This window comes from Exophiala spinifera, assembly GCF_000836115.1.
Source record: "Exophiala spinifera strain CBS 89968 unplaced genomic scaffold supercont1.6, whole genome shotgun sequence".
In the NCBI taxonomy this organism is placed as follows: domain Eukaryota; kingdom Fungi; phylum Ascomycota; class Eurotiomycetes; order Chaetothyriales; family Herpotrichiellaceae; genus Exophiala; species Exophiala spinifera.
The window spans coordinates 2,229,200-2,251,713 of NW_015622518.1; the positions used below are offsets into that span (position 1 = coordinate 2,229,200).

Here is a 22,514-nt window from a genome sequence, read left to right on the forward strand (position 1 = left end):
ATCCTTCGCCTTTGCAAGACCGACAGGTTGAACGCATTGGTACAAATATAGCAGCAATTCGACAGAACACCATTGATTAGAATCTTAAACCTTCGGGACGTTCAGGATAAGATTGAGCTAAACTCCATAATTATCGTGTGAAATTAAAACTTTATATTTCTACTATAATTCATAATATTAGCTACACTAACACCAGAACTAGAATCTATTTTTCAAGATAGTCACAGAATGATCTCCAATGTAACCGACATGCGAGCGGGGCTGGGAAGCAGCGTACAGCCCATACACCAAAAATTTCCAGTTTTGCACGAGTATTTTCTTAGTAGATTTCGACAACACACCTCAAGTAATTACCTGAGTTGGAAAACTGGGAACTAACGTCTATTGCATCTAGGGTCTTGTCTCTCTATAGCGTCCACGTGGCATTTGAGCTGATGCATCGCCAATATATCATGACTATGCTTGATGATGGGTATACCGAGGTTTGAAGGGGAGAGGCTCAGGTATCGCCAATTCATAGTTCTCTGGTGACGGCAGCCAAGGGGGAAGGCCTTGGATTGCACCCTCGCCGGAGAGGTTCGGTTGATCTCGTTCTCTCCAGTGCTTCAAATTCGATGCTGAGCGTTTCGAGCTGGTCCTCAAGACTGGCAATACGGCTAGCCACCTGGCTTCGGTGTTTATTTGCACGCATTGTGTCAAGGAAGCGTTTCCTATCGAGCTAAGTGCTCGTTAGCTTATCCCCAGAAGTCCATTGCCCTGCTGTTTAAGATGAGCAAGGTTTAACTTATTAATGTTCTATCGTTCCCCAACAAAACTTTAAGGCTGATATGACATTATAGGTAGATAATAACCTCGTTTGCTTGTTGGAATACTGGGTAGTTGATTAGCTTCGAGATAAGAAAGGGGAGAGAAAGATAAAACGGCGTGACTGCTGGCAAGGTGAGGTTGGGAATGGATTTTGGCAGATCTCTTGACGGGATCTCCCTACGGTTAGACCAAGCACTCCGCGGGGAAAAGCTTCGTAAACAGGGCTCAAGGAGTGCGATTCGCAAGGGAACAGGATCTAATCTTCACGCGAAAACTAGCAGAATGCCATGAACATGGATCACCACCAATCCCTATTTGTGGTGGTCTAGGCAAGCAAAGACTCGCGTGGACTCGCCGAGTCAACAGTAGTTTGTTTTAGGAAATCTATCAGCCCCACTTACTCTAGCTCGAGTTATAGTCCAGCCGATCTTTAAAAATAGGAAGAACGCCCCGCAACTTGCTTATGTTCTGATGTACACTGTAGCCCCTGCTACAAGTACCTTGATTGGAGACAGGTGCGAGGTATAGTCCCCGAGGGCCAATGACAAACTCGTCGGTCAACCCGTCCTCACAGTCGGCGACTTTAAAGTAGAGGTCACCGTCAATAGCAGCATGTCGTTTTCTAGAATCTGAACCATGGAACGATACCACTTTGTGGTAAAGGACGCCAAGTCAGCCTCGCTGTCCAGGGGCGATGATGAAGAGACCTACAGAATTCGAAGCCACGCCCAAACGAGACGGCGACAAGGTGAAAAATCCCTTCCACAATCGGTGGCATCAATCCCGAAGGAAAGGTCTCGGGGTAGACGGCCGAACTCTGACAACCAGGAGACCACCACCTCGCGAGAACACTCAGAATGTCGTGAGGTCAACTCCACCACCATTGATTCCCCGTTTTTTTCTGACGGTACCACCGTTGTCCAGTCCCATTGGACCCATTACTTCCGGCGTGCGGCCAGAGGCGAAGAGTTGGATCACCCGAGTGTCGTATCCATTTCCGTCCAGCCTTCTGGCAACTCGATCGATCCTTTCAACAGCACCAACATGATTCATCACCCCTCGGCTTACCAACTTATGAGATTCTTGCAGTCTGATTTCAACTCTTCCAACTTTCACGCCGAGGCTTTAGGCCGTCCTTTGGAAGCAATCTCGCGGACCGGGCCCTGCTTTCGTCACGAGGCTGCATATTCGGAGCGAATGCGTGATGCCCTGCAGGACGATATGTTGATGCTGTCGATGCTGGCGTACGCCTCAGGGGCCATCAGTTGGCGTTACGGTGTTCGTTTTGAAGATTTGCCACCAGAGTATTTCATCCAACAGACTTATCGAAACATCCGAGAACGCCTGCGGCGGTCGGAGGCGGTAGAAGAGGCTCTCCTCTGGTCAATATATGGGCTAGCCGCCGCAGAAATGTGGCTGTTCAACTTTGACGCTGCCGCCACACACATGAGAGCTGTTCAAGTCCTCATATCACAGATCGGCGGAATGACAAAGGTATCGCCCCTGATCATGGAAAGCATAATTCTGGGAGGGAAGTGAGTGTGCTTTGTTCCTCGTTCTCAGTTCGCAGCTGTTTGATTGAGCCTAATCACCACCACCACCACAGATTTCTCGCATTCTTCACCATGTCTGCACCAGTACTGACGATAGCATTTGAGCCTGACGACTGGCCTGAAGGTTGGCCACGTCAATCCATGTCCTCCACGGTGCTGACCCCAGAATTGCGGAACCTTGGCACCGGATTTTTCACCGCCGAAAATGTGTCAATCATAGACGACTGGCACCAAAAGGTCCTCGTCGATCTGGTAAGGTGTGTGCAGATGAGCCAACACGCTTACTCGGCACAACCGAACCGGATTCCGGACCCTGAATGCGAACGATGGCTGTACCTCAAAGTTCAAGCGTTGAATTACCGCCTCCTGGCTCGGACCGAACTGGATGGCATCCAAGAGGCTCTGAGAATCGCCACATTGTTGTGGATCTTGAGCGTCACAGAATATGTTGGGGCCGAACTCACCGCAATCATAATGCTGCCAAAACTCCAAGCGGCCTTAGAAATGGCGAAGTCTTCACTCGAGGCATCGTCCTCGCAGTTATTCCCCGAGTTGCACTTCTGGATGAGTGGTCTCGGTGCCCTCGTTTCACTGCCTGCGACCAAGAGAATCTCGACCTGCTCAACCACCCTTGAAGGCATTCCCTACGACCAGCAATTCAATTTCTTTAGCCTTCATATGGCTCAAAACGCGCGTCGTCTGAGACTCGAGACAACATTCGACGCCTATCACAGTTTCCTCCAGAAATACTTATACATGAATGTCAATGGTGGAGCGCAAGGGGCGGACTTGAAGTTCCTTGTTGAGGCCGTCTCAGGTATCGATCAAGATTCTTCTTGAGGGTTCCGTGCAGGATTTCCCCTTGTAGCAGAATTTGCATATAATATAGAATTAGTATTCTCTGTATAGACTATAATTATAATAGAATATTAAACACCCTTCATTCAGTTCCTCACTGGATCTTCTCTTCCACCACCACCACCACCACCACCACAACTGAACCTTGTCGTGTTTATTGAGTGGAAGACCTTCATCATCATCACACCAGCTCTCTAACAGGCTTCTGGGATGCAACTTACCAATCGCCCCATCCCTGTCCACCACCGCGTTTCGTGGCAAGCTTGGCGATCTTGCCAGCAGTCCTCAACACTCTGCCCGTGGCTGGATCTACCAGCACGCCATCCGTTGATATGTACAATACGCCGTTCGCACGGTCCTCGGAGGTCCGTCCAAAGGCCGCGGCCACCGGTCCCAGGAGGTCCGTGGAGTTCACGCCTCCGGCCACGAACGTCACGGTCCCATCCGACGACACAAGCGACAAGGTCTGACGGACGTTCTGCGTCACCCAGAACGATCCGTCCGAGTCGATCGCAAAATCATCTGCCGCCGGGACCTTGTCGGTTATCAGCCACGGCTTGCCTCGGGGCGTCCCATCATTCTTGCCAATGGTCACGGCACCGAGGTAGCCAAAGTTTGTGTTCGTGAAGTACAACGTCGAGGTGTCGGCTTTGGCATCACCCGGAACGACGTGGACGCCGTTGACCCCGAAAGCCGGGCGTGCCGTGGCGTTTGGCTTCAGTAGCGGGTCGTCGAAAACGACATGATAACTTTTATGGACCACGTCGATGAGGTAGACCACTCCGCCGGCCGAATCTGCGCTGAGGAGTAGGTTCGATTCGCCCTTCCCCTTTCTCCCGGTCGGCAGCACCCCCAGGCCATTCGGGACCTTGTTCTCGGGCATATCCAGAACCTTGGTCACAACCGCGCCACGGGCTTGATCGCGTAGATCGACCTCCCATAGCTTCGCGGTGCCTGGCGTGAAGGTGAAATTGTACACAAAGCCATCGACGGACTGGACGTAGAAAAGATCGGGACTGAGCTCCGCGATGCCGGTTAGGCTGGTGCCAGGAGGAAATTGAGCGATGACTGAGGCAGGAGCAGGATTCTCCTTTGGGTCGATGAGGTAGATGACGGCGTTGGAAATATCAGTCGCCACAATCTCACCGGTAGCACGGATTGCCTGGATGGTTGGGTCTCAATTAGAATCATGTATTCTTCTTCTGGGTTAAGACGAGTGATCCGAGGCACTTACAAGATTCTCAAGCCATGTGAAATTGGGGAACTGGTGGACCGTTCCGAGTGTGTACGAGGCAGGTTCAGTGCCGGGGCGGCGGCCCACGATTGGGTTCGCGGAAGAAACACCGAAAAGTGACGAGGCGGCGCATAGAAGGGGGAGGAGCGCAGAAGTCTTGAAAATTGGCATTGTGCTTGAAACTTTGGTCGAGTTGGCCAGCAGTATTCCGGTTGATGAGGGTATTGACAAGAGTGGGACGGGGCCAGCAACGGACCACAGTACTGTCGATGTCGGGAAGTATTGGTGATTTTTATGAATAGAGAAAGCAATCTCATCATTATGAATAGAGAAAGCAATCTCATCAGGCTGGAGTTCTCTCTTAAATATTGAATCAATCTGCCTTTACTCATATTGAAGCTGCCATGCGGCACTTCCTTCGCACATTGGCCTCTTTCGTAAAAGTAGTTTAAGGCTTCCCGCCTGCCAAACTCACTACCGTGAGATTACGGGGACACAGAACTAACTCGGGGTAAGACAATATGGGACCACACGGGCAGTGGTGTTATTAATATGTATAGCCAAGTTCGACGATGCGAAGGTTAGGAAGTGGTCCAGGTACCATCTAATGGTTGTATAGGCTTGGCCATTCACCGCAGGGAGGATATCTAACACGTAGAAGAGGCTAGCGTGCTAGAAGTCTGCATGAAAGTGGAGACTCCTCTCAAGGTGGCGGTGCCCCAGATTAGTCGTGAAATTTGCCCTGAAGATTGTTGATGACAACATATAGTACTGCTTTGGGACTAATGCTTCTTCTCCTCAGCCTCGGCCAAGGCCCCTGAGGTATATTGGCTGCTGCATGAAATCGCAACGCTCTCGCATATCTATCCGAGGGGGACAGCTGGGTGCAACTACAAGAGAATCGGCTGCACCTCGTGGGCCGCCCCAGGACGCATCTCTAGGATTGCCTGCAGGGCGATCTCAGTCCCACGTTTTTCAAAAGTAGTGAACCGGTAGTAATGGCCTGGAAGAACAGGCTGTGGGACTTGGCGTAGAAGTGCATAAGTTGCCATACCCCCGTGTCAACGAACAGGGCAGCGCAACATGGAGAGTCAGGAGCACACATCTCAGAGCGTCAAGAGAATCACACTCAACTCTATTAGCTCGCGGCCAAGACTCAGGAGCGTCGCATATTTAACGAAGGCTTCTCGCATAAGGAGAGCCTTAAAGTCTTATATTGGGCTCTGTGATTCATTGGTCAGACGACCAAGCCACTATTCCGCGTCTGGTGGCATGTGCCGCTGTAGTTATATCAAGCTATAATAGGCTTAGTACTGTTAAGAGTACTCCGTAGTGTGTTACGAATTAGGTCTCTTATGAGGCCGCACACAAAAAAGCCGTGATGACAGCTACTTGGCAGCGCAAGCAGTGATCGAACTGCTCCGAACTCTCGGCACGCTCACGCAGACGGTGCCGCTTTTAAGACCCAGATGCTCACGACTCATTATCTTCTCACTTTCAACTTTCTTCTAAGTTCTGACCCTTTGTTAGGAACGGCCTGTGGAACAGGCAGAGTGATAACAAAATGAGAATAGGTCTTCCTATCTAGCTGCTCTAGTTACAGAACCCCAAGCGTAAGGAAAGGAAGTTCCTTCTGCGGGAAGCCCGCGGTAAATGTGCGGTTTCTCTGAGTTCTCTGGGCAGTGCGTGCTTGGTAAGTTACGCTTGGCGTGAGGTTTGGGGAGGCGTCTGCTCTCTGTTCCGTCTGCTCGTGACATTAATAATTGATGTATTTCATAACTGATTGCAGTTTGGAGAAATTTTTGAGACACGATGTCGCTTGAGATGCTCAATCGATACCCCGATCTCTTCGCATGGGCCGAGCATCCTTGGCGGGCATCGCTTTAAGGGTCAGGGGCCGGAAGCTGAAAACCAATCGGCAAAGTTCCATCAGCCTCACTCGAAGAATCCGGAGCCGAACATCATCAGCTCGTTTCGAGCACGAAAAGTGCCCCGGGCCCCCGGGCGCGGGGGATAGTACGGGGGACATTCACCAACTTTCCGGGGTTAGTGTGCACGTGGATGAAGTCCACAAGAACCTGGAACCTTTCAAAAGGGCGACATGTTCCTGGAAGAGTTCGTATGATTTGGTCCTCCCACCTGTTCCGACCATCATCACTTGAGACACACACAAGCAACGTTTCAATACCCCTTTAGGATCCTTCAGACACCACCAGGAAAGATGGAGGACGACAAGCATCATGATGTGGAAGAACACAGCATAGCTCCGCCAGTAGAGCAGGAGTCTCCCGAAGCCCACGTACATGCCAAAACTTATCTCATCATATTGGTAAGCGGCCTGCTCCTCTAGCCAGGCATGATATGTCGTTCTCAAAGGACTCACACCTCTCAGGCCATGTTTATCGTAAACCTCACTTCAGTCACATGCTTGGTCACAGCTGGAGCGGTGAGTCCTGCTCCCCGAGCTACTTCCCGGGACATGCGCCGGACAGAAGAACTCGCCGCTGACTTCTCGCCAAGTTTGGTCAAGTTCTCACAGCGGTGGTAGGGGGTGCCGACAAGAGTAATTGGATCGTCGGTGCCATTTCTCTACCCATGGCTGTCCTCAGTGCCCCGGTTGCTCAGGCAGCCGACTACTGGGGAAGACGTTGGCTACTTATCGTGTTGACCTCGATGGGATTCGTCGGTAGTTTGATCACGTCTCGATGCGAGTCGGTGAGTCCTCAGCCAAGGTCACCAATCGTTGGTTTTCTTTCTGTTCATTCAAAGGCTGACTGTTTGTCTCTGTAGATTGGTGTGGCTATCGTGGGACAATCGTTTATTGGCTTGTCCTTCAGCTGCATCGTTAGTGCCTCAGCCTAGGCCGATACTTTCAGTTTGTCTGACACTCTGTAGTCCCTTACTTTTGCTATCGTATCAGAAGTTTTACCCCATCGTCAACGGATGACCGGTCAGGCTGTGGTGAACTCGGTATGTTTGGCTCGGCTCCGAGTCTGGACGCCTCTGCGAAGTGTCACCATGAAGCTGATCCTCATATCTGCTAGGCCAGTGCGTTGGGAGGAATTGTTGGGATCTATGCGGCCGCATCGTTGGTCACCAATCATGGTCCGAGCGGCTTCAGAATTGTAAGTGTCGACGACCGACCGGAAATGGCCTGCTCAATGACCCCACGATGTGTCCGACAACCTCTTGCTGACATGATTTCTAGCTTTGGTATCTCGATGTACGTGACTGTGTCGAGCTGAGTACGGTGTGGAACTCGGAGAGAGATGTAACTAACGAAAGCGCGTCAGGCAGCATTGTACGCCGTTGCGGTGGTCATTACGCTCTTCTGCTACCGACCTCCGCCTCGTGAGTTGCAGAAAAGTCTCACGTCGAGGCAGAAACTTGAGAAGGTGAGTAGAAAGTTTTCGAACGATTCTCTGACGGCTCTGAACTTTGACACGATACGATGTGTTGATATTAGTTGGACTGGATTGGGGGCCTTCTTCTGACCGCCGGCTTGATTCTTTTCTGCCTCGGTCTGTCCCAGGCACGAAATCCTTGTAAGTCGTTTGCAGGGATGAGAGGAATTTTCGACAACGAAACCTGACTAATGGCGGTTGACGATGTTTAGATACTTGGGATAGCGCCCAGGTCCTCGTTCCAATATGTGTCTCGGTGCCGCTGCTCGGGGCTTTCGCCTTGTATGAGTGGAAGGGCACTGGCGAGGGTATCGCTAATCATCAACTCTTCTCGTCAGTTCGCCTCTCGATATTCTTGACTGCAGATGAGTCATGACCAGGCAAATCCGTACTGACAGTGGACAGACGTGGCCGGAACTTTGGTCTTGCACTCGCGTGCATTTTCTTGGAAGGATTCAGTGAGTACAATATCTAAGACAGACCCGCGTCTGGTTTCCAACACTAATGCTCACAGTCTTCACCGTAAGGTCTCTTCTGCGTGAAAGCATTGCTTCCAGGAAAGCTAAACTTGTCTCCCTTGTACAGCCTACCAACATCTATTTGCCCTTCATGCTCGAGTCAGTTTACGGAAGAACTCCGCTTCTCATGGCGACCAAGTGAGTTGCTCACTTTTCTCATTGACGCCAGTCGCACGGGCTGACGCATTTCTGTTCAGTGTTACAGTCCTGCAGATCATCTACGGGGTGGCCTCATTTGCCGCCGCCCTGTATTGTTACCGATACAGACGGCTGCGTATAGTCATTGTGGCGGCGTACCTCTTCCTCACCGCATACAACGCAGGCATGGCGGCTTTGGACGAGGACGACTCCAACGCAGCCTGGGGTGTCCCTTTCCTGGCCGGTGTACCAATCGGGCTCGCACTTTGTGCACTTGTTGCTGTGGCCCAATTCAGCACTCCTCCTGACCTCATGTAAGTTCTGTTCTGTCGGGAACTCTGCAAACCTGGTAGAGTATTCCGAGGTCAGCCAGCATCAGCAACAACATTGACTGACTGACCCTACGATACTGATAGCTCGGTCACGAGTGGTTTGCTGGTAGCGGCGCGAGCCGTGGGAGTCACCACCGGGACGGCCGCCTGTGAGTGAGGACGTTTTTGAATTTTCCAGTCGTCAAAATCGATGTGCTTTGCTGACACACGTTTCCCATGGCCCAGTCGGCGCCACCTTCAGCTCTAAATTGCAGTCCAATCTCGCTCCCAAGGTTGCCGAGGCCACTCTCCCCCTAGGGCTACCCTTGACATCGCTGCCACTCCTGCTCCAAGCCTTGGCAGCCCACGACGAGGAAGCATTGATGGGCATCCCCGGAGTAACGCCTGCGATACTAGCTGCAGGCGTCAAAGGCGTGAAACAAGGCTACGTTGTTGCCTTTCGAACCGTCTGGATCGTTGCGGCAGCCGTTGCTGCTGGAGGTCTCGTCTGTACGTGCTGGTCCCCCAAACATTGGTTGGTTTATGGTTTTCGAAAGATCTGCGGCACTGACACGTCTTTCCACGACACCACAAGTATCGTTCTTTTTCCAAGATAGAAAAGAGGACTTCAACAACAGAATCGACGCACCGGCCGAAAGTGAGGATGCTCTGTACGGCGAGGCCCTCCATAAAGGGACCACAGCATGAGACCCGGGGGCTCAGGACTTGTGGTGGTGGCTTGTCTGTGGAGGCTGGTGCCTACGGCCCTGAGGTCTCAAGGCGATGCCCGGGCCTAAGGTGCTGCTGTAGAAGGCTCGGGCACTCGGGTCTATAGCCATGAAACTGTGAGATGTTGGGGTATGGGACTACATACATTGAGAAGTGAAAGCGGTGGCGGATACGGAGCACAAGCATACTTCGCACTCCATGCTGAATCCTGAATCCTGAATCCTGAAACTAGAAACACCAAGTCACAGTGCGTTCGCGTACGACGACGGACAGCTACGAGGCCATGGCACATTGGTGCATGGACCTGTTGAGCGCTTCACCACGCCGGCGGGGTGTTTAAAAACTTTTTGAATTTGAGTTTGGATTGGACGGAAACCACCTTTCCTACCACCCTTAATCCCTTACAACGCGAAACAAAGAGAGTCGGCACCAGTCACAGAGAGACAGAGATAGAGCTTAGCGTAAAGAAAAGCCCCATCTACCGATGTCGATATTTGGGTCTAAAACGGCCATTCGGAGTAGATTCTAGAGAATCCATGCGGTGAGGATCAATCATTGTTTTCATGCATCACTGGTTACTCGACGCACAGCGGCCAGGCTCAGGTCGTAATATTGTCGTACATACTTACTTATACGCTGCCGGTCCCCGGACGCCAGAGATCAGAGTCACTTATACAAAGTCGCCCTGGGCCCGAATTCTTCGATCCTCACAATGCCGTCATTCCCGACTGCACGACGCGACAACGTCCTTGACAATGTTTTGGGATTCTCATTATGCTTTTTTAGGCAGATGTTGCGCCAAACCTGTGACATGGGAGGGAACAGGCCATCTGTCTCTCGCCCGCGGCGCATCACGACGCTTGAAAGTTTGCTTCCAAGTAACATCCTATCAGGTCGCAAAGATGTCCATGTCCAGTTCCTCTGAAGATACAACAGGTACCAACGTGCTCCATAGGTCCATGTCGCCTTCGAATGAAGGGTCAAATAACTGTAGATAAGAGACAGAGTCAGCCATCCGCAATCACCATTTCTCCCCCTCAAGTACGTGCGCGTAGGCGAAGTTCAAGAAGTTTGAAAACTGTAGAGGTGGGAACACACCTCTTGGAAGTATTGGTTTTCACCCGAGTTGGGAGTGTTGGATTCAGCTTCATTTTGAGCACCGACACCAGCATCTGATGAGTCCATCATCGCAGTGTTGGGTTCGCGAACTTGAGCTGCGAAACCTGCACCGGAGGGTCTGGCTGAGTGAACGGCCGCGGAAGCCGCTGCAGCCCACTCACCAATGTATGGCCAATTGAAAGCACCGCCCGTCTCAAAATTGAGACGATGAGCGTATCCCGAGGCGACACCCATCAGAACCAGATCAGACTGGGCGGTGGCCGCACCTGGATTGGACAGGATATGGATGAAAAGCATGATGGATGCCCGGAATGGTCCATACAGTGCAAGCCTGTCGTTTGATCAGATCGGTGTCAAATCTCGTACACAGGACAACAGACTGCTCCATCAGCTAGGACAGACACTCACAGTACCGGTGTATTGGGCTTCAGACGGATCAAGCCAGTGCACAGGATGATGCGGCGCGCAGTCTCGGCAACGGTACGACAAGAGCTTTCCACCTGGGCTCGAAACGCGTCGAATTGGCCTGAGTCGGTGAAATGGAACCAAGGGACAAGCAAAGAGCTGTGGATGTCGATCAAAACGCTGTAGTAGAGAAAGTATGCCACCATGAGCTGACATCTGGTCATGTTTTGTGGCAATTGGGTATCCTCGACAGCGTCATCGAACGGTATGAAGTGCTTGACGGTATGTTTTAAGGAATCTACCTTGGCGTTCAGCTCGGTCACTGCGCGTATCATTTTTTCTGTAGGTTGTCGCCGGGCTCGGGCACTTGACAAGCGCCTATATGCTTGCGATTGAATTTGTCCAAGCAGGACACAGATCGTGGTGAATGTGGCGCTTGTATCACTGACGCTAGTAGATATCTCGGGAGTCTCGCAGCTAATCTCATCGTCGTCTATGGCCTGTGATGATAGTCAGTGAACATCAAGCATCTCTCTCATCCAGGATGACGATCCTACTGGTGGAAGTCCCGAGCGGGAAGAAATCTGCCTATCCAGTACGTATATATTCCAAAACAGCTGGTTGCGTTGCAAAATTTCCCGCCGTGAAAGTCTCCACGTAGGCGGTGCCTGGCAGTGGAGCCCTTTTGCAATGGCCAGGCGCATTGCATTCGAGATCAGGGTATATGTCATGTGGGGGCTACCGATGCCCTCGCTGAAGTATGCCTGTTCTCTTGTCAGGCACTCGTTCGTGTAGGTTGCCAGATTCCGAGACTCACCATGAGCGATAAGGCTCTGACGCCGTTGATGGTAGCGTGACGATGCATGATGTCTGACTGTACCGACAAAGCGTTTCTGAAAAGAGCCATGGACGCCTCGGCCGCACGTGCATATGGCTCAGTCTGACTCAGAGCGATTCGACATCCGAACGCATATACCGTGAAGCGGAGGGCAAACCACGATAGATCTTCATCATCTGGACTCGGTCTTCGAAAATGTTCAAGCAGAGTAGTGCAGAACCAGTATTGGTCAACAATACCGAAGGCGGCATCGAGCGATTTTGTAAAGAATGCTACAAGTGTATCGAGTTAGCCATCGCGTTCGGAGACCTTGCCAGAGCCAGACTCGCCATTGACGTACGACCAAGCAACTTCCTCAGCAGGCTCGGAAGCCGGGAAATTTGCTGGGGTCGGGCCCGCATTCTGCTTGAAGAGCATGGTGACAGTCCTTGCGAAACTGTGTAAAGATTCTCTCATGCCAGGGTACTGCACCTTGCTCTCAAGCCATTCAATACCTGGCTGAGATGCAATAGATAAGAAGGCTCTCGGTCCTTTCGCGGATTCCCATATCAGCTTGGCAGAACTGAACATGTTACGCCTTCTTACCAAAGTATTCCCTGTTAGACTTGAAGGTGAATGTCAGTCCCCGTTCGTGTATTGAATCATCGACCATAACTCACCATCTCGGCTAAGAGTTGCTTTGGGCTTTCTGCTAGAGCTTGGGCGCTTCCAGTCTTTGCGACGCTCGGCGATTTGAGACCTGTTGTGGCAGTCGTAGCGGTTTGGCTCTGCTGACTCTGGAAGTACGCTGCATCGATGATGACGCGTGGCATCTGATCGTGATCAGATCCAGTACTGTTCCCTTGGCCGTCAAAATTTGCGCCTGCTACGGATCTAGGCTGACGACGGTCCAGGGTCGAGTCGAGATTAGATGGCACCCAGGTCGATTCAGACCTGGTGGCATTGTCCAATCTTTCAACCTCGTGTATTGTAATCGCTGATCGGTCGTCCTTGGGGAGTGCCGCCACACGGAAGTTGGTTCGAACGATCGAGGTATCCTCTGTAGGGGCTGCTCTCCCATGTCCACCATGGGCATCGGCTCGATGAGTCTTTGATGACGAATTGATCAAAGCTTCCAATCGAACGAGCCGGGTCGACATCTTCTCACTACGAATTCGACGAGGCTTTTGACGGTTTCGAGTAGGGAAAAGGCATTCTGTATGGTGGTTGGTACACTGCCTACACGGATGCCCTCCTTCGCCTGGACCCAATTTAGCCGGACCGATAGAGCCTAGGAGATTTCAATCACTTACACTTGACTTTCTTTATGCGGCAGAAACTGCAGGCTTTGGCGTATTTCGTCGCCGGTGCAGGCTCAGGCTCAGGCTCGTTAGATACCGGGGTTGCCACAAATTCACCGTCCATTTTGTCGGACTCGGAAGAAAGAGTGCACGCGTCAGTCACTCGCTTCGGGATTCGACAAGTTTCACGGGTGTTATAGGTGGCTCGCGGTAAGGCTCATTCGAAGCATCATGGGCAGACGTTGACCGAGGAGCGCGCGTGGCCATAGGATCACAGGCGAGGGCTTTTGGAAAGATCAAGTCGTAGTGCAAAGGACCACAACTTTGACAAAGACCAAGGGTGCCAGTTGTTACCTGATGGACACACCGCGAGGAACGATTTACGTGCCTTGGGCAATTGACCTTTCCGTTGATCACGTGGCGTCGCAGTCCTGTCGGGAAGGCAGGCGTGACCGTGTAGCACACAGCTCCAACTTCCAAGGAATCTCCCCAGCATTCTACGCATCGACGCCCCGCGACAGCGGAGGAGGTCTAGTAGATGTTGGCATTCAAACAACCTCCAATCAAAAAGTACGGGGCTGTAACACTCCGGGGTACGGAGTACGCCGTGGTTGAGCGAAGTCTCCGGTCCCACATCTTCGGCATTCGGGTAAAATGGGAAGTCCGAAACACAAAGGCGCGACAATCACTGACTTGGCTAGGTCCCAACTACCTAGTAACGGAGTACGACATGCCGGAGGCTCTCATGTGCCCGAGTCGCAGTATGGAGGTCCTCGAACTTCATGATCCCAGGGAGATGTATCCCGGGCATCCACGAGACCGACAAGAGCCTGAGCAGGCCGTCACAGACACGGCATTTGAAATTCAGTGCCTGACACGGTAGTGTCCTCTTCAAGCTCGGCGTCCCAGGCTTTGGTCGTTATTCTGTCGCGTTCAAGTTACAAACAGGCCGTTAGAACATAAAGTTCGACCCCCTTAACGATTCAATACCAGTTGTTTCCGCAGAAATCGTCACTGCCATCACTATGCGGTCCATGGGAGAGGTAAAATTCACAAGAGTGCTCGTCGTTGGCGCAGGTCCCGTTGGCCTACTCACAGCTTTGATGCTCGCCCAAGGCGGAATCGACGTCGATGTCATAGATTCCGCCACGCAGATCGACCCACGTCCACGGGGTATTGCTTATGGACCTCCCGCAGTCAGGTATGCCTTTTGATCAGTTCCTTGTCCCGGGGAGGTGAAGAGGCGTTGTGCTGAATTTGCAGCGCACTAGAGTCTTGCGCCGTGCCGGAGTCCTGGATAAAGCTTTCAAGAGAGGGTTGGAAGGCAAAAAAATGATCTGGAGGGAGCTCAATGGAAACAAGGTACGAGACTACGAGTGTATACTGTCCACCAACGGCATCGGTGGATTGTCCTGATCAGAGACTTCGTGTCAGATCACCGAAGTCGATTTTACCAAGGATCCGACGTTCACTGACCGATCCCTCATCCTGCCCGTCCACATCCTAGCCGGCTTGTTGTACGAAGAACTTGGCAAACTGGACAACGCCAAAGTCCACTGGGGCTGTAAATACGTTGGCCACGGTCAAGATGACAGTCATGTCCTGGTTGAAGCTGAACGCGATGGTCAGACCGAGACGTTCGATGTGGACTTCATGGTTGGGTGTGACGGTGGTCAGAGCGCCGTAAGGAGAGCGCTGTTCAAGGACTCGTTCCCCGGCAAGACGTGGGATGTGCAAATTGTGGCAATGAATGTAGGTGGGCTCTCTTTCGTGGTCTTGGGGACAACCGCCGACATTTGATGGCAGATCCGTTACGATGGTTTCGAAAAGGCCGGATGGTCCGATACGCAATGGATTGTCGATCGCGAGCACTGGGGTATGGCCTGCAAGATTGACAATACGGGCTTGTGGCGTTTCGGCTACGGTGAACGTCGTGCACTCGGCGAAAATGATCTCATGGAGGGCCGCGCTGCGAAAATGGAACGGCTCTTGCCGGGGTCACCAAAAGAAGGCGAGTATGAGGTGCTCAGGTGGAGTCCCTTCGTGATGAATAATCGATGCGTGGAGAAAATGCACGTTGGGCGCGTCCTCCTTGCTGGAGACGCGGCCCATTTGTGCAACCCAATGTGAGTCGACGACGCATTCTCTGATATACACACGCATTGGAACGGAACTAATCCACATCGACCAGGGGTGGCCTTGGTCTGACTGGAGGCATTTCGGACGTTGGGAGCCTCGTAGATGCTCTGCGGGGCATTCACGAAGAAAAGGCTAGTTTGAAAATCCTGGAGATCTACGATCAGACGAGGAGAGAAATATTCAACAAGTTCATCGATCCTATCTCCTCAGCCAACCTGGAGCGGATATGGATTGATGGATCAACAGCTTTGGAGAAAGACCCTACGCTACAATACATGCACGCGGCTGCTCAAGATCCGGCCAGGCTGGGTCATCTCCTCCGTGTAAGTTTTCAGGTCGATCCGCTACGGAGACGGTCGATGTTCTGACCAAAAGTCACAGACGCAGGATGTACTGACTGCGGATTTGACAAAACATTATGACCTGGTCAGTTGAGCTTCTGGCAGCGTCGAAAGCAATGGACAGTTCGAAATGAACCGGAAATGCTCTCATGCAATGATAGAGAAGAATTGATATGCAACGTTCAACAATAGGCGATGCCCAGGAGTTGAATGGGATGTATTGACGAGTCTGACCTCTGGCACTAGGAGGCCAGGTCCCATAGAATATACATAGCTAAAGGGGTGAAAATTCTTCCTTTTAGTTGCAGGTCTTCTCTCCGACGCATCGGGGAGTTCCATTAGGTCATCGGTGGCCGCCGGCGCAATTAATCGGCCGTCGACGAGAACCTGCTCAACATGAGGTCAATATAGCCCAAATGGGGTTAAAGGATTGAATTTATGGTGTTGCAAAAGTTGCAAAAAAAGCGTTCTAAGCGAACATTATTTCCGTCATCAAATGATTTCGGAGCTATGATCAACGGAAAGCCGTTTTGCGAGCTCGAAACCCCATGCCTCAGCAGCCTTGTCACCTGTGCCCAGGGCAAGTGGTGGACTGAGGTGATTATGGCCCGGAAGCTCCCAATATTCCGCTTGTCCGCCGACGTCCTTCCACTCTGTCGTCAATTGCTTCATCGTGTCTATGAGCAAGACAGGATCATACTCGGTGGCGATGAGCAATAGCTTTGGACGGCGCAGGATTGCCCCGTTGTCATCTTTGGCGTGACTGCTGTACTTCCTTCGCATCAAATTGATCGGTGCATTGTGGACGATAAGTTCGCGGGTCGTGTAATATTTCAATAGATGAGGCACCATGTGCGTCACGAATGAGTTGTCCGGATCTGCCAGCAGCGTAGAACTAAGAATAATCGCCCTGCTGAGAAAGAGCTTTGCTGAAGGCTCCGTGACTCGTTGCGTCGATCCTGTGAACTGCTTATCGAAGAGCCACCCAGCTAGATGTACACCACCGGCCGAGTTGCCCATGAGGAACAAGGTCCTCGGTTTGTCTCTTCTCGTGCAAAGATTCTCCTCAATCCATCTGATGACGAGGTCGAGATCTTGTCCGCCGCTGTTGAACACGGCACCGTGCTGTAGCAGGCGATAGTTCATCACAACGGCGTCGTAACCCATGTCTTGTGTCAGAAAAAAGGCTAGACCTTTGTACACCACTTCGCCTGGGATCTCGGGCGCAATGCTCCCCCCGCTGACATTGGCGCCACCGTGGACAAAAACAAAGATCGGTCTATCTTGGCCCGAGCTTGAAGAAGGGCGATATAGATCGAGGGTTTGACGCTCATGGTCGCCATAGCGGTGGACCTCTCTTGGAGTGCTGTTGAGCAATGCCAAACGTTCCGGTCGGCGTAAAAGATCGCCAAATGCCTGGAAGGTAACTGGTGCTGAACCGACCACATCACGGCCCAACGCTGGTAATTTGTCCATGTTGCTTGCAAGTTCAAAAGTTTTTCTGCCAACGATATGTCTATTGCCAGAGCAGGAAGAAGAGGTTCACGACAGCAAGACGATCCCAGCCATGGACCGGGCTGGGGGTTCAAAAGGAGCATCTTCCCGGGGAGTTGTTGACGAAAATGGTGGATCCTCAGCTCCACTTGGACCTGTCCAGGAAGAGTTAGGAAGAAGTTGGGAGGATCGACATGCTCGCTAATCCGGGGTTGAAGTGACTGAAACCTCTTCGGAAAGTGACAGATTTTCTCACAATACCGAAACTAGTTCTCCGACTTCAAGTTTGCCGAAACGTGCTCACCCCAGAAGCGGCCCAGTCAAGTTCGGCCTGAAGGCTATTGGACGATGATAACGACCTGCGGGATCGAGTCCATGATGGAGTGAAGTGATGCAGTGTCTGTTGGGTCGGGTGCTCGAGGTGCTTTGACGGGATCTGGTCGTGTTTTGGGGCCAGTGGTTTTGAAGGACACGTCTCTTGGGCGTGCGACACTGCCGCGGAAAGAAAGGTTACGGAACAGCTTTGAACGACGCTGATTCCCGGGTCCGTCATCGACACAGTCTGTCTTCGGCGGTGAGAGGTCTCCCCCCCCCAAATGTCAGTCTGTGACATCGTATGATGAAGTCCGACGTGAGAAGAGTCCCGCTTGCGGTTGAATACCACGCTGCTTTTAAGAAATGGTTCTCCACGAACGTGACAACGACCAATAAGACGACGTCTCTAGGTCCCCACGTCAGACACTCACTCATCCTCTTTCAGACCGCAGACATCTCGGGCGGCTTCTACGCTCGTAGCGAAGGGAAGAGCAATGCGGAACCTAAAGGCCTGGACCAAACAATCTCTTGCATTCTCGTTCAAGGAGTGCTCGTGGTCCTGTCTGCGCTTCACCCGCCGTGATACGTTGCTTTCCTCGCAGCAAAAACCAGATGCGCCGATCTTTTGACAGTCATCAATCGAGATTGGGAGCGGGCGACTCAGCATCCCACTTCTTCAGTGGCGGCGCCCCGTGGGGTGGAACACCAGATCTGATGACCTAGAATGCCCAGAGTGCCCTACGGAGTGCTAGGTCTGGGACACTGATGCCGAGGCACGGAGAATGTTGAGATCCAGAAATTCGCATCCGCAGGAACAAGACGACAACCGAGTCCGACGGCTCACTAATCAAGTTACTCGACAATCTATACTCCCCTCCCGTCTATCCTCCAGCCGCTAGCATACCAAAATCTCAAGCCACCTTTTCTGACAAAGTCACTTGCGGGAATGCGGCGTATCGTCGAAGCTCGCATCTCCGTGACAGTGTAAGGGTGCCGTAGTGACAATCTGACTACACCACCGGTAGGCGACTAAACCTTGATTGACGTCGTATATCAACGGAATTGGACAAGCGATGGTTTACGGGTCGCCTGATAGCTTTTGAATTGTCTGCAACCTTTACCTCCTCTTTTCTCGCATTGCTCAATGCTCGCCCATTTCCCGCGGAATTCTGATCTTGGTCAGCATGAGACAGATCAGATCGCTACCCGGCATGGCCCTACGAGTGCCACCACCGCCACTGCCCATGCACTCCTTTCAACAGTACGCCTCATGTGACTGATATTGAGACCCACCAATGCCCGGACCGGTACTTTACTCTCTTTGCTGCATTTTGACGTTAGCATACTTTCACAGTCCCCACCTACCAGAGAGGCCATTGAATTTTCCGCAATGGGATTATATTCTTACCTCACATTGGGATGTAGGGTGGATCCAGGCTTCGACCACTTTCTAGACTAGTGACAACTCCGTCCCTGTTGACGTCGACCGGAACAGCATGCAAGCGGAAACCGCTTCAGAGGTGTGAATTCGACTCTCCACGTGGGATTTTGTCGCTCTCTTGACTGGAGGATATAAAGGCTGCTCTTCTCTCCCGAGTCGCTCAATTTCGGCGCCAAATGCTTCCAATTCCATATAGCCAAAATGGTCCCGATCCTTACGTGGGCCTATGTAAGCTTTCTGCTCCTCTCGGTTTCGTGGGCCTCCAAATGTCCAACTAAGAAGAAACCGAACATCATCTTCATCCTGACGGATGACCAAGATCTACGGCTACATTCTCTCGAGTATCAGACACAGACCATGAAGCATTTGCGTGATGGAGGGACTAGTTTCGAAAAGCATTTCAGCACGACTGCGGTGTGTTGCCCGGCACGCGTTAGCATATTAACTGGGAAAATGGCTCACAACACAAATGTCACTGATGTCTATCCTCCATGGGGTACGTCGGGATCACAGCTGCAGCTTTGAGACTTGGCTGATATCTTCTTCTAGGCGGGTACCCAAAGTTCGTCCAAGAAGGCTACAACGACAAGTATCTGCCGGTCTGGCTCCAGAATGCTGGCTACGACACGTACTATACTGGCAAACTATTCAACGCCCACAATCTCGCCAACTGGAACAAGCCACTCCCTGCAGGTTGGAATCAGACCGGCTGTAATGACCCCAAAGGTCTCATTGTGTTTGACCTGCTGCTAATATCGTGGCGTAGTTCTCCTTGACCCGGGCACATACACATACTATAACACTTGCATACAGATGAATGATCAACCTCCAGCCTTCCGTCCGGGAGAGTACTCGACAGACATCATCGCGAATCTCTCACTCTCATGGCTTGACATGGCAGCGAAGAGCAGCCGACCTTTCTTCTTGGGGCTTGCCCCAATCGCGCCGCATACGGAATCCATCATCGGGCGCGGCAATTCGGTTTGGTTCGACGTTCCCAGACCGGCAAAACGACACGAGAACCTATTTCTAGATTCCAAGGTCCCTCGTGGGCCTAGCTTCAATCCTGAGGAGGCATGTTCATCTTGTTCTGAGGGAGACAGAAGGGACACTAACTCCGGGTCGACATAGGCTCAAGGTGTCAGCTGGGTGAAAGAGTTGCATCGTCAGAACCAGAGTGTGGTCGATTATAATGATTCATTCTACGTGAAGCGGTTGCAATCGCTGCAGGCTGTTGATGAAATGGTGGGTGCTCTGTTTGAAAAGCTCAAAGCACTCGGCATGGACCAGAACACCTACGTTATCTACACCAGCGACAACGGCTTCCATATTGGTCAGCACCGCCTGAATCCAGGCAAGCAATGTGCCTTTGAGGAAGATGTCAATGTGCCGTTCCTGATTGCCGGACCCGGCGTGCCAAAGAATCATTCCGTTAGCTTCACCACGACCCATCACGACGTAAGCCTAATCCAATTTGCGTAATATACCGTGTACTCATTGTTCACAAACTGGAGTCACCGTGGTCGCGTCCTTAGCTTTTGAGGCAGTCCAGCTGACCATCGGGCAGTTTGCAGCTACAATTTTCGATCTCGCACAAATTCCTCTTCGTCAAGACTTCGACGGCACACCCATGCCATTGACATTACACGCCATGGATAAGGTGGCAGTGTCAACCATTCGTGAGCACGTTGCAGTCGAATACTGGGGAGTCGCAGGCGAAGAAGGAGCATTGTACAGATCGGGCGTCAATGGTAGCTTCAGTAAGTCTCACTTGGGTCGTCGGCAACCAGGACTGGGCACTAACGATTTGATCAGCACCTCATGCAAATAACACCTACAAGGGTATACGTATCGTCAGTCCACAATATGACCTAATGTACACTGTGTGGTGCAACCACGAGCACGAGCTATATGACATGAAGGTACGGATGAATTGACAGCTATCGCTATTGGGACCTGACTCTTTGGACTGACAACTCTTGGGTTGATCCAGACCGATCCGTACCAGACCTACAATCTGTTCCAAACGTTCGTCCAAATCAATGGCCAGCCCGTCAATAACGTGGTGTCGAGGTTGGACGCACTGTTGATGGTGATGAAGTCGTGTAAAGCGAGCCAATGCGTTGAGCCATGGTTGACTCTTCACCCAGATGGGAAGGTCACCCATCTCATCGACGCTCTAGATCCTAGCTTGGACAGCTTCTATGCCAGCCAGCCCAAGGTCGCCTTCACCGAGTGTGCTCTAGGCTACATCATCGCTGCTGAGGGGGCCATGAATGTGGATCCATACCATGTACCTGACTGAGCGATGAGAGTATCATGACGACTGTTCAAAGGTCAGTCGGAAAAATCACGTCCGACGAGGGGAAGCTCTAATCGCTCCAGGGCCACTCTATCTGCAACTCGAGGTAGAATTATGTACAAATTCTGTAGACTGATTGAACTAGAGACCAAATCTCAATCAGTGCCACATAAGAATGGGTATATACAGCCTACAGGTAGTGAAAAGTGCGTTCGCCATCAGCATCATGCATTGTTGAGTCCTGACTAGGTGAATTCTACGGGCCATCAACTTCGCTCATCGATGTCCGCGCATCATGGTGAGCCAACAAAAAGGCATGTATTCCATCTGCGCAATCAATAGAAGCCTAGCAGGTCATGCGGCCTGTTGCGCCTCTGATTTTCAAGAGCTACCCAGCGCTTCTTGAATTGCCTTGAGGACACCACCGAAATCCTACATGCAATTCGTGTCAGTCGGCTGTCTGATTCCACAAGACCTGTTAGAGATAGGGCGACTGCGCGACTGCGCCAGTCACTCACCGCCCAAACTTGATGTGATTTGATCTTGACACTGTCTTCGGCACCCTGGTCGAGACAGATCCTGGCGGCCCATTCACCTGACACCGATTTTCCGTTCGCAAGGCCCTGAACGGCCGACCCGATGATGAGCAAGTCTGTCGCGCTGGAATCGAATGCGTAGACTCGAATCAACTTGTGACACCGCGTTTTGATCACGCTCCATCCATTGTCGCGAGACTTTTGGATTTCTGGGAAGCAAAAATGTTTAGTCCATTGGGGAGCGACACACTTCCCCCACGGGGGCCAACAAGGTCTCTGCCACTTTGTTTTGGAGGGTGTAGCGGTGTGGAATCGACAGGTCACATATGTCGCCACCGTCACCATCATCGGAGAGTTACTCGTACGTACCTGCGTGGCCGCGGACAGGCCCGGCGTGGCCCATGATGTACCCGTCATCGGTATAGAGGTCCGCAACTTCGGCACCCGCTGTCGGTGTGTTGGTGTCCAAGAGGTTAAAATACTTGTCGAGGAAGTCCTTTTTGGCTTCGGACAGCTCGATGGACGAGGGCCATTCTGTTTCGGCGGTGTTGTATCCCATGGCTGAGTCTGATTTTGAGGGTTCTCCTCGCTCGTGGTTTTGTCGGACTGGACTGTGGATAGGTCGGGAGACCGCTTGATGTACAGTACGGTTTACCTTGGGAATCAGCCTCAGATAATCCGCCACGGGGTAATATCACTTATAGAGTATATTTCCTGCTCCGTCACGCACATCGGGATCATAGCTCCCAACA

General features: G+C 51.8%; 9 protein-coding genes across 9 annotated transcripts; 5 read left to right on the top strand and 4 right to left on the bottom strand.

Annotated features, from left to right (window-relative positions):
- Positions 1-1,443: 1,443 nt before the first annotated feature.
- Positions 1,444-2,346, top strand: PV08_08744 (uncharacterized protein; the record flags this gene model as incomplete). The annotated part of the gene is made up of 1 exon (XM_016383069.1): positions 1,444-2,346. The coding sequence occupies one exon, from the start codon at positions 1,444-1,446 to the stop codon at positions 2,344-2,346; it is 903 nt and encodes a 300-aa protein (XP_016233772.1).
- Positions 2,347-2,432: 86 nt separating this feature from the next.
- Positions 2,433-3,200, top strand: PV08_08745 (uncharacterized protein; the record flags this gene model as incomplete). The annotated part of the gene is made up of 1 exon (XM_016383070.1): positions 2,433-3,200. One exon carries the CDS (start codon positions 2,433-2,435, stop codon positions 3,198-3,200), a length of 768 nt encoding a protein of 255 aa, XP_016233773.1.
- Positions 3,201-3,435: 235 nt separating this feature from the next.
- PV08_08746 (uncharacterized protein) lies at positions 3,436-4,623 on the bottom strand (the record flags this gene model as incomplete). Its single annotated transcript, XM_016383071.1, has 2 exons — positions 3,436-4,380; positions 4,453-4,623. 2 exons carry the CDS (start codon positions 4,621-4,623, stop codon positions 3,436-3,438), a joined length of 1,116 nt encoding a protein of 371 aa, XP_016233774.1.
- A 2,050-nt stretch (positions 4,624-6,673) lies between these two features.
- Positions 6,674-9,531, top strand: PV08_08747 (uncharacterized protein; the record flags this gene model as incomplete). Its single annotated transcript, XM_016383072.1, has 16 exons — positions 6,674-6,781; positions 6,845-6,898; positions 6,973-7,167; positions 7,243-7,296; positions 7,348-7,422; positions 7,497-7,577; positions 7,661-7,675; positions 7,746-7,847; positions 7,919-7,997; positions 8,069-8,189; positions 8,262-8,314; positions 8,371-8,512; positions 8,572-8,826; positions 8,929-8,993; positions 9,070-9,333; positions 9,419-9,531. The coding sequence occupies 16 exons, from the start codon at positions 6,674-6,676 to the stop codon at positions 9,529-9,531; spliced, it is 1,776 nt and encodes a 591-aa protein (XP_016233775.1).
- A 910-nt stretch (positions 9,532-10,441) lies between these two features.
- Positions 10,442-13,053, bottom strand: PV08_08748 (uncharacterized protein; the record flags this gene model as incomplete). Its single annotated transcript, XM_016383073.1, has 7 exons — positions 10,442-10,540; positions 10,651-11,002; positions 11,080-11,576; positions 11,634-11,840; positions 11,894-12,186; positions 12,500-12,518; positions 12,574-13,053. The coding sequence occupies 7 exons, from the start codon at positions 13,051-13,053 to the stop codon at positions 10,442-10,444; spliced, it is 1,947 nt and encodes a 648-aa protein (XP_016233776.1).
- A 1,166-nt stretch (positions 13,054-14,219) lies between these two features.
- On the top strand, positions 14,220-15,701 carry PV08_08749 (uncharacterized protein; the record flags this gene model as incomplete). The annotated part of the gene is made up of 5 exons (XM_016383074.1): positions 14,220-14,395; positions 14,466-14,556; positions 14,629-14,946; positions 15,001-15,320; positions 15,386-15,701. The coding sequence occupies 5 exons, from the start codon at positions 14,220-14,222 to the stop codon at positions 15,699-15,701; spliced, it is 1,221 nt and encodes a 406-aa protein (XP_016233777.1).
- Positions 15,702-16,166: 465 nt separating this feature from the next.
- Positions 16,167-17,150, bottom strand: PV08_08750 (uncharacterized protein; the record flags this gene model as incomplete). The annotated part of the gene is made up of 1 exon (XM_016383075.1): positions 16,167-17,150. One exon carries the CDS (start codon positions 17,148-17,150, stop codon positions 16,167-16,169), a length of 984 nt encoding a protein of 327 aa, XP_016233778.1.
- A 1,975-nt stretch (positions 17,151-19,125) lies between these two features.
- On the top strand, positions 19,126-21,229 carry PV08_08751 (uncharacterized protein; the record flags this gene model as incomplete). Its single annotated transcript, XM_016383076.1, has 7 exons — positions 19,126-19,420; positions 19,474-19,635; positions 19,691-20,002; positions 20,063-20,382; positions 20,492-20,684; positions 20,740-20,846; positions 20,918-21,229. The coding sequence occupies 7 exons, from the start codon at positions 19,126-19,128 to the stop codon at positions 21,227-21,229; spliced, it is 1,701 nt and encodes a 566-aa protein (XP_016233779.1).
- A 378-nt stretch (positions 21,230-21,607) lies between these two features.
- PV08_08752 (uncharacterized protein) lies at positions 21,608-22,321 on the bottom strand (the record flags this gene model as incomplete). The annotated part of the gene is made up of 3 exons (XM_016383077.1): positions 21,608-21,658; positions 21,745-21,971; positions 22,132-22,321. 3 exons carry the CDS (start codon positions 22,319-22,321, stop codon positions 21,608-21,610), a joined length of 468 nt encoding a protein of 155 aa, XP_016233780.1.
- Positions 22,322-22,514: the final 193 nt, after the last annotated feature.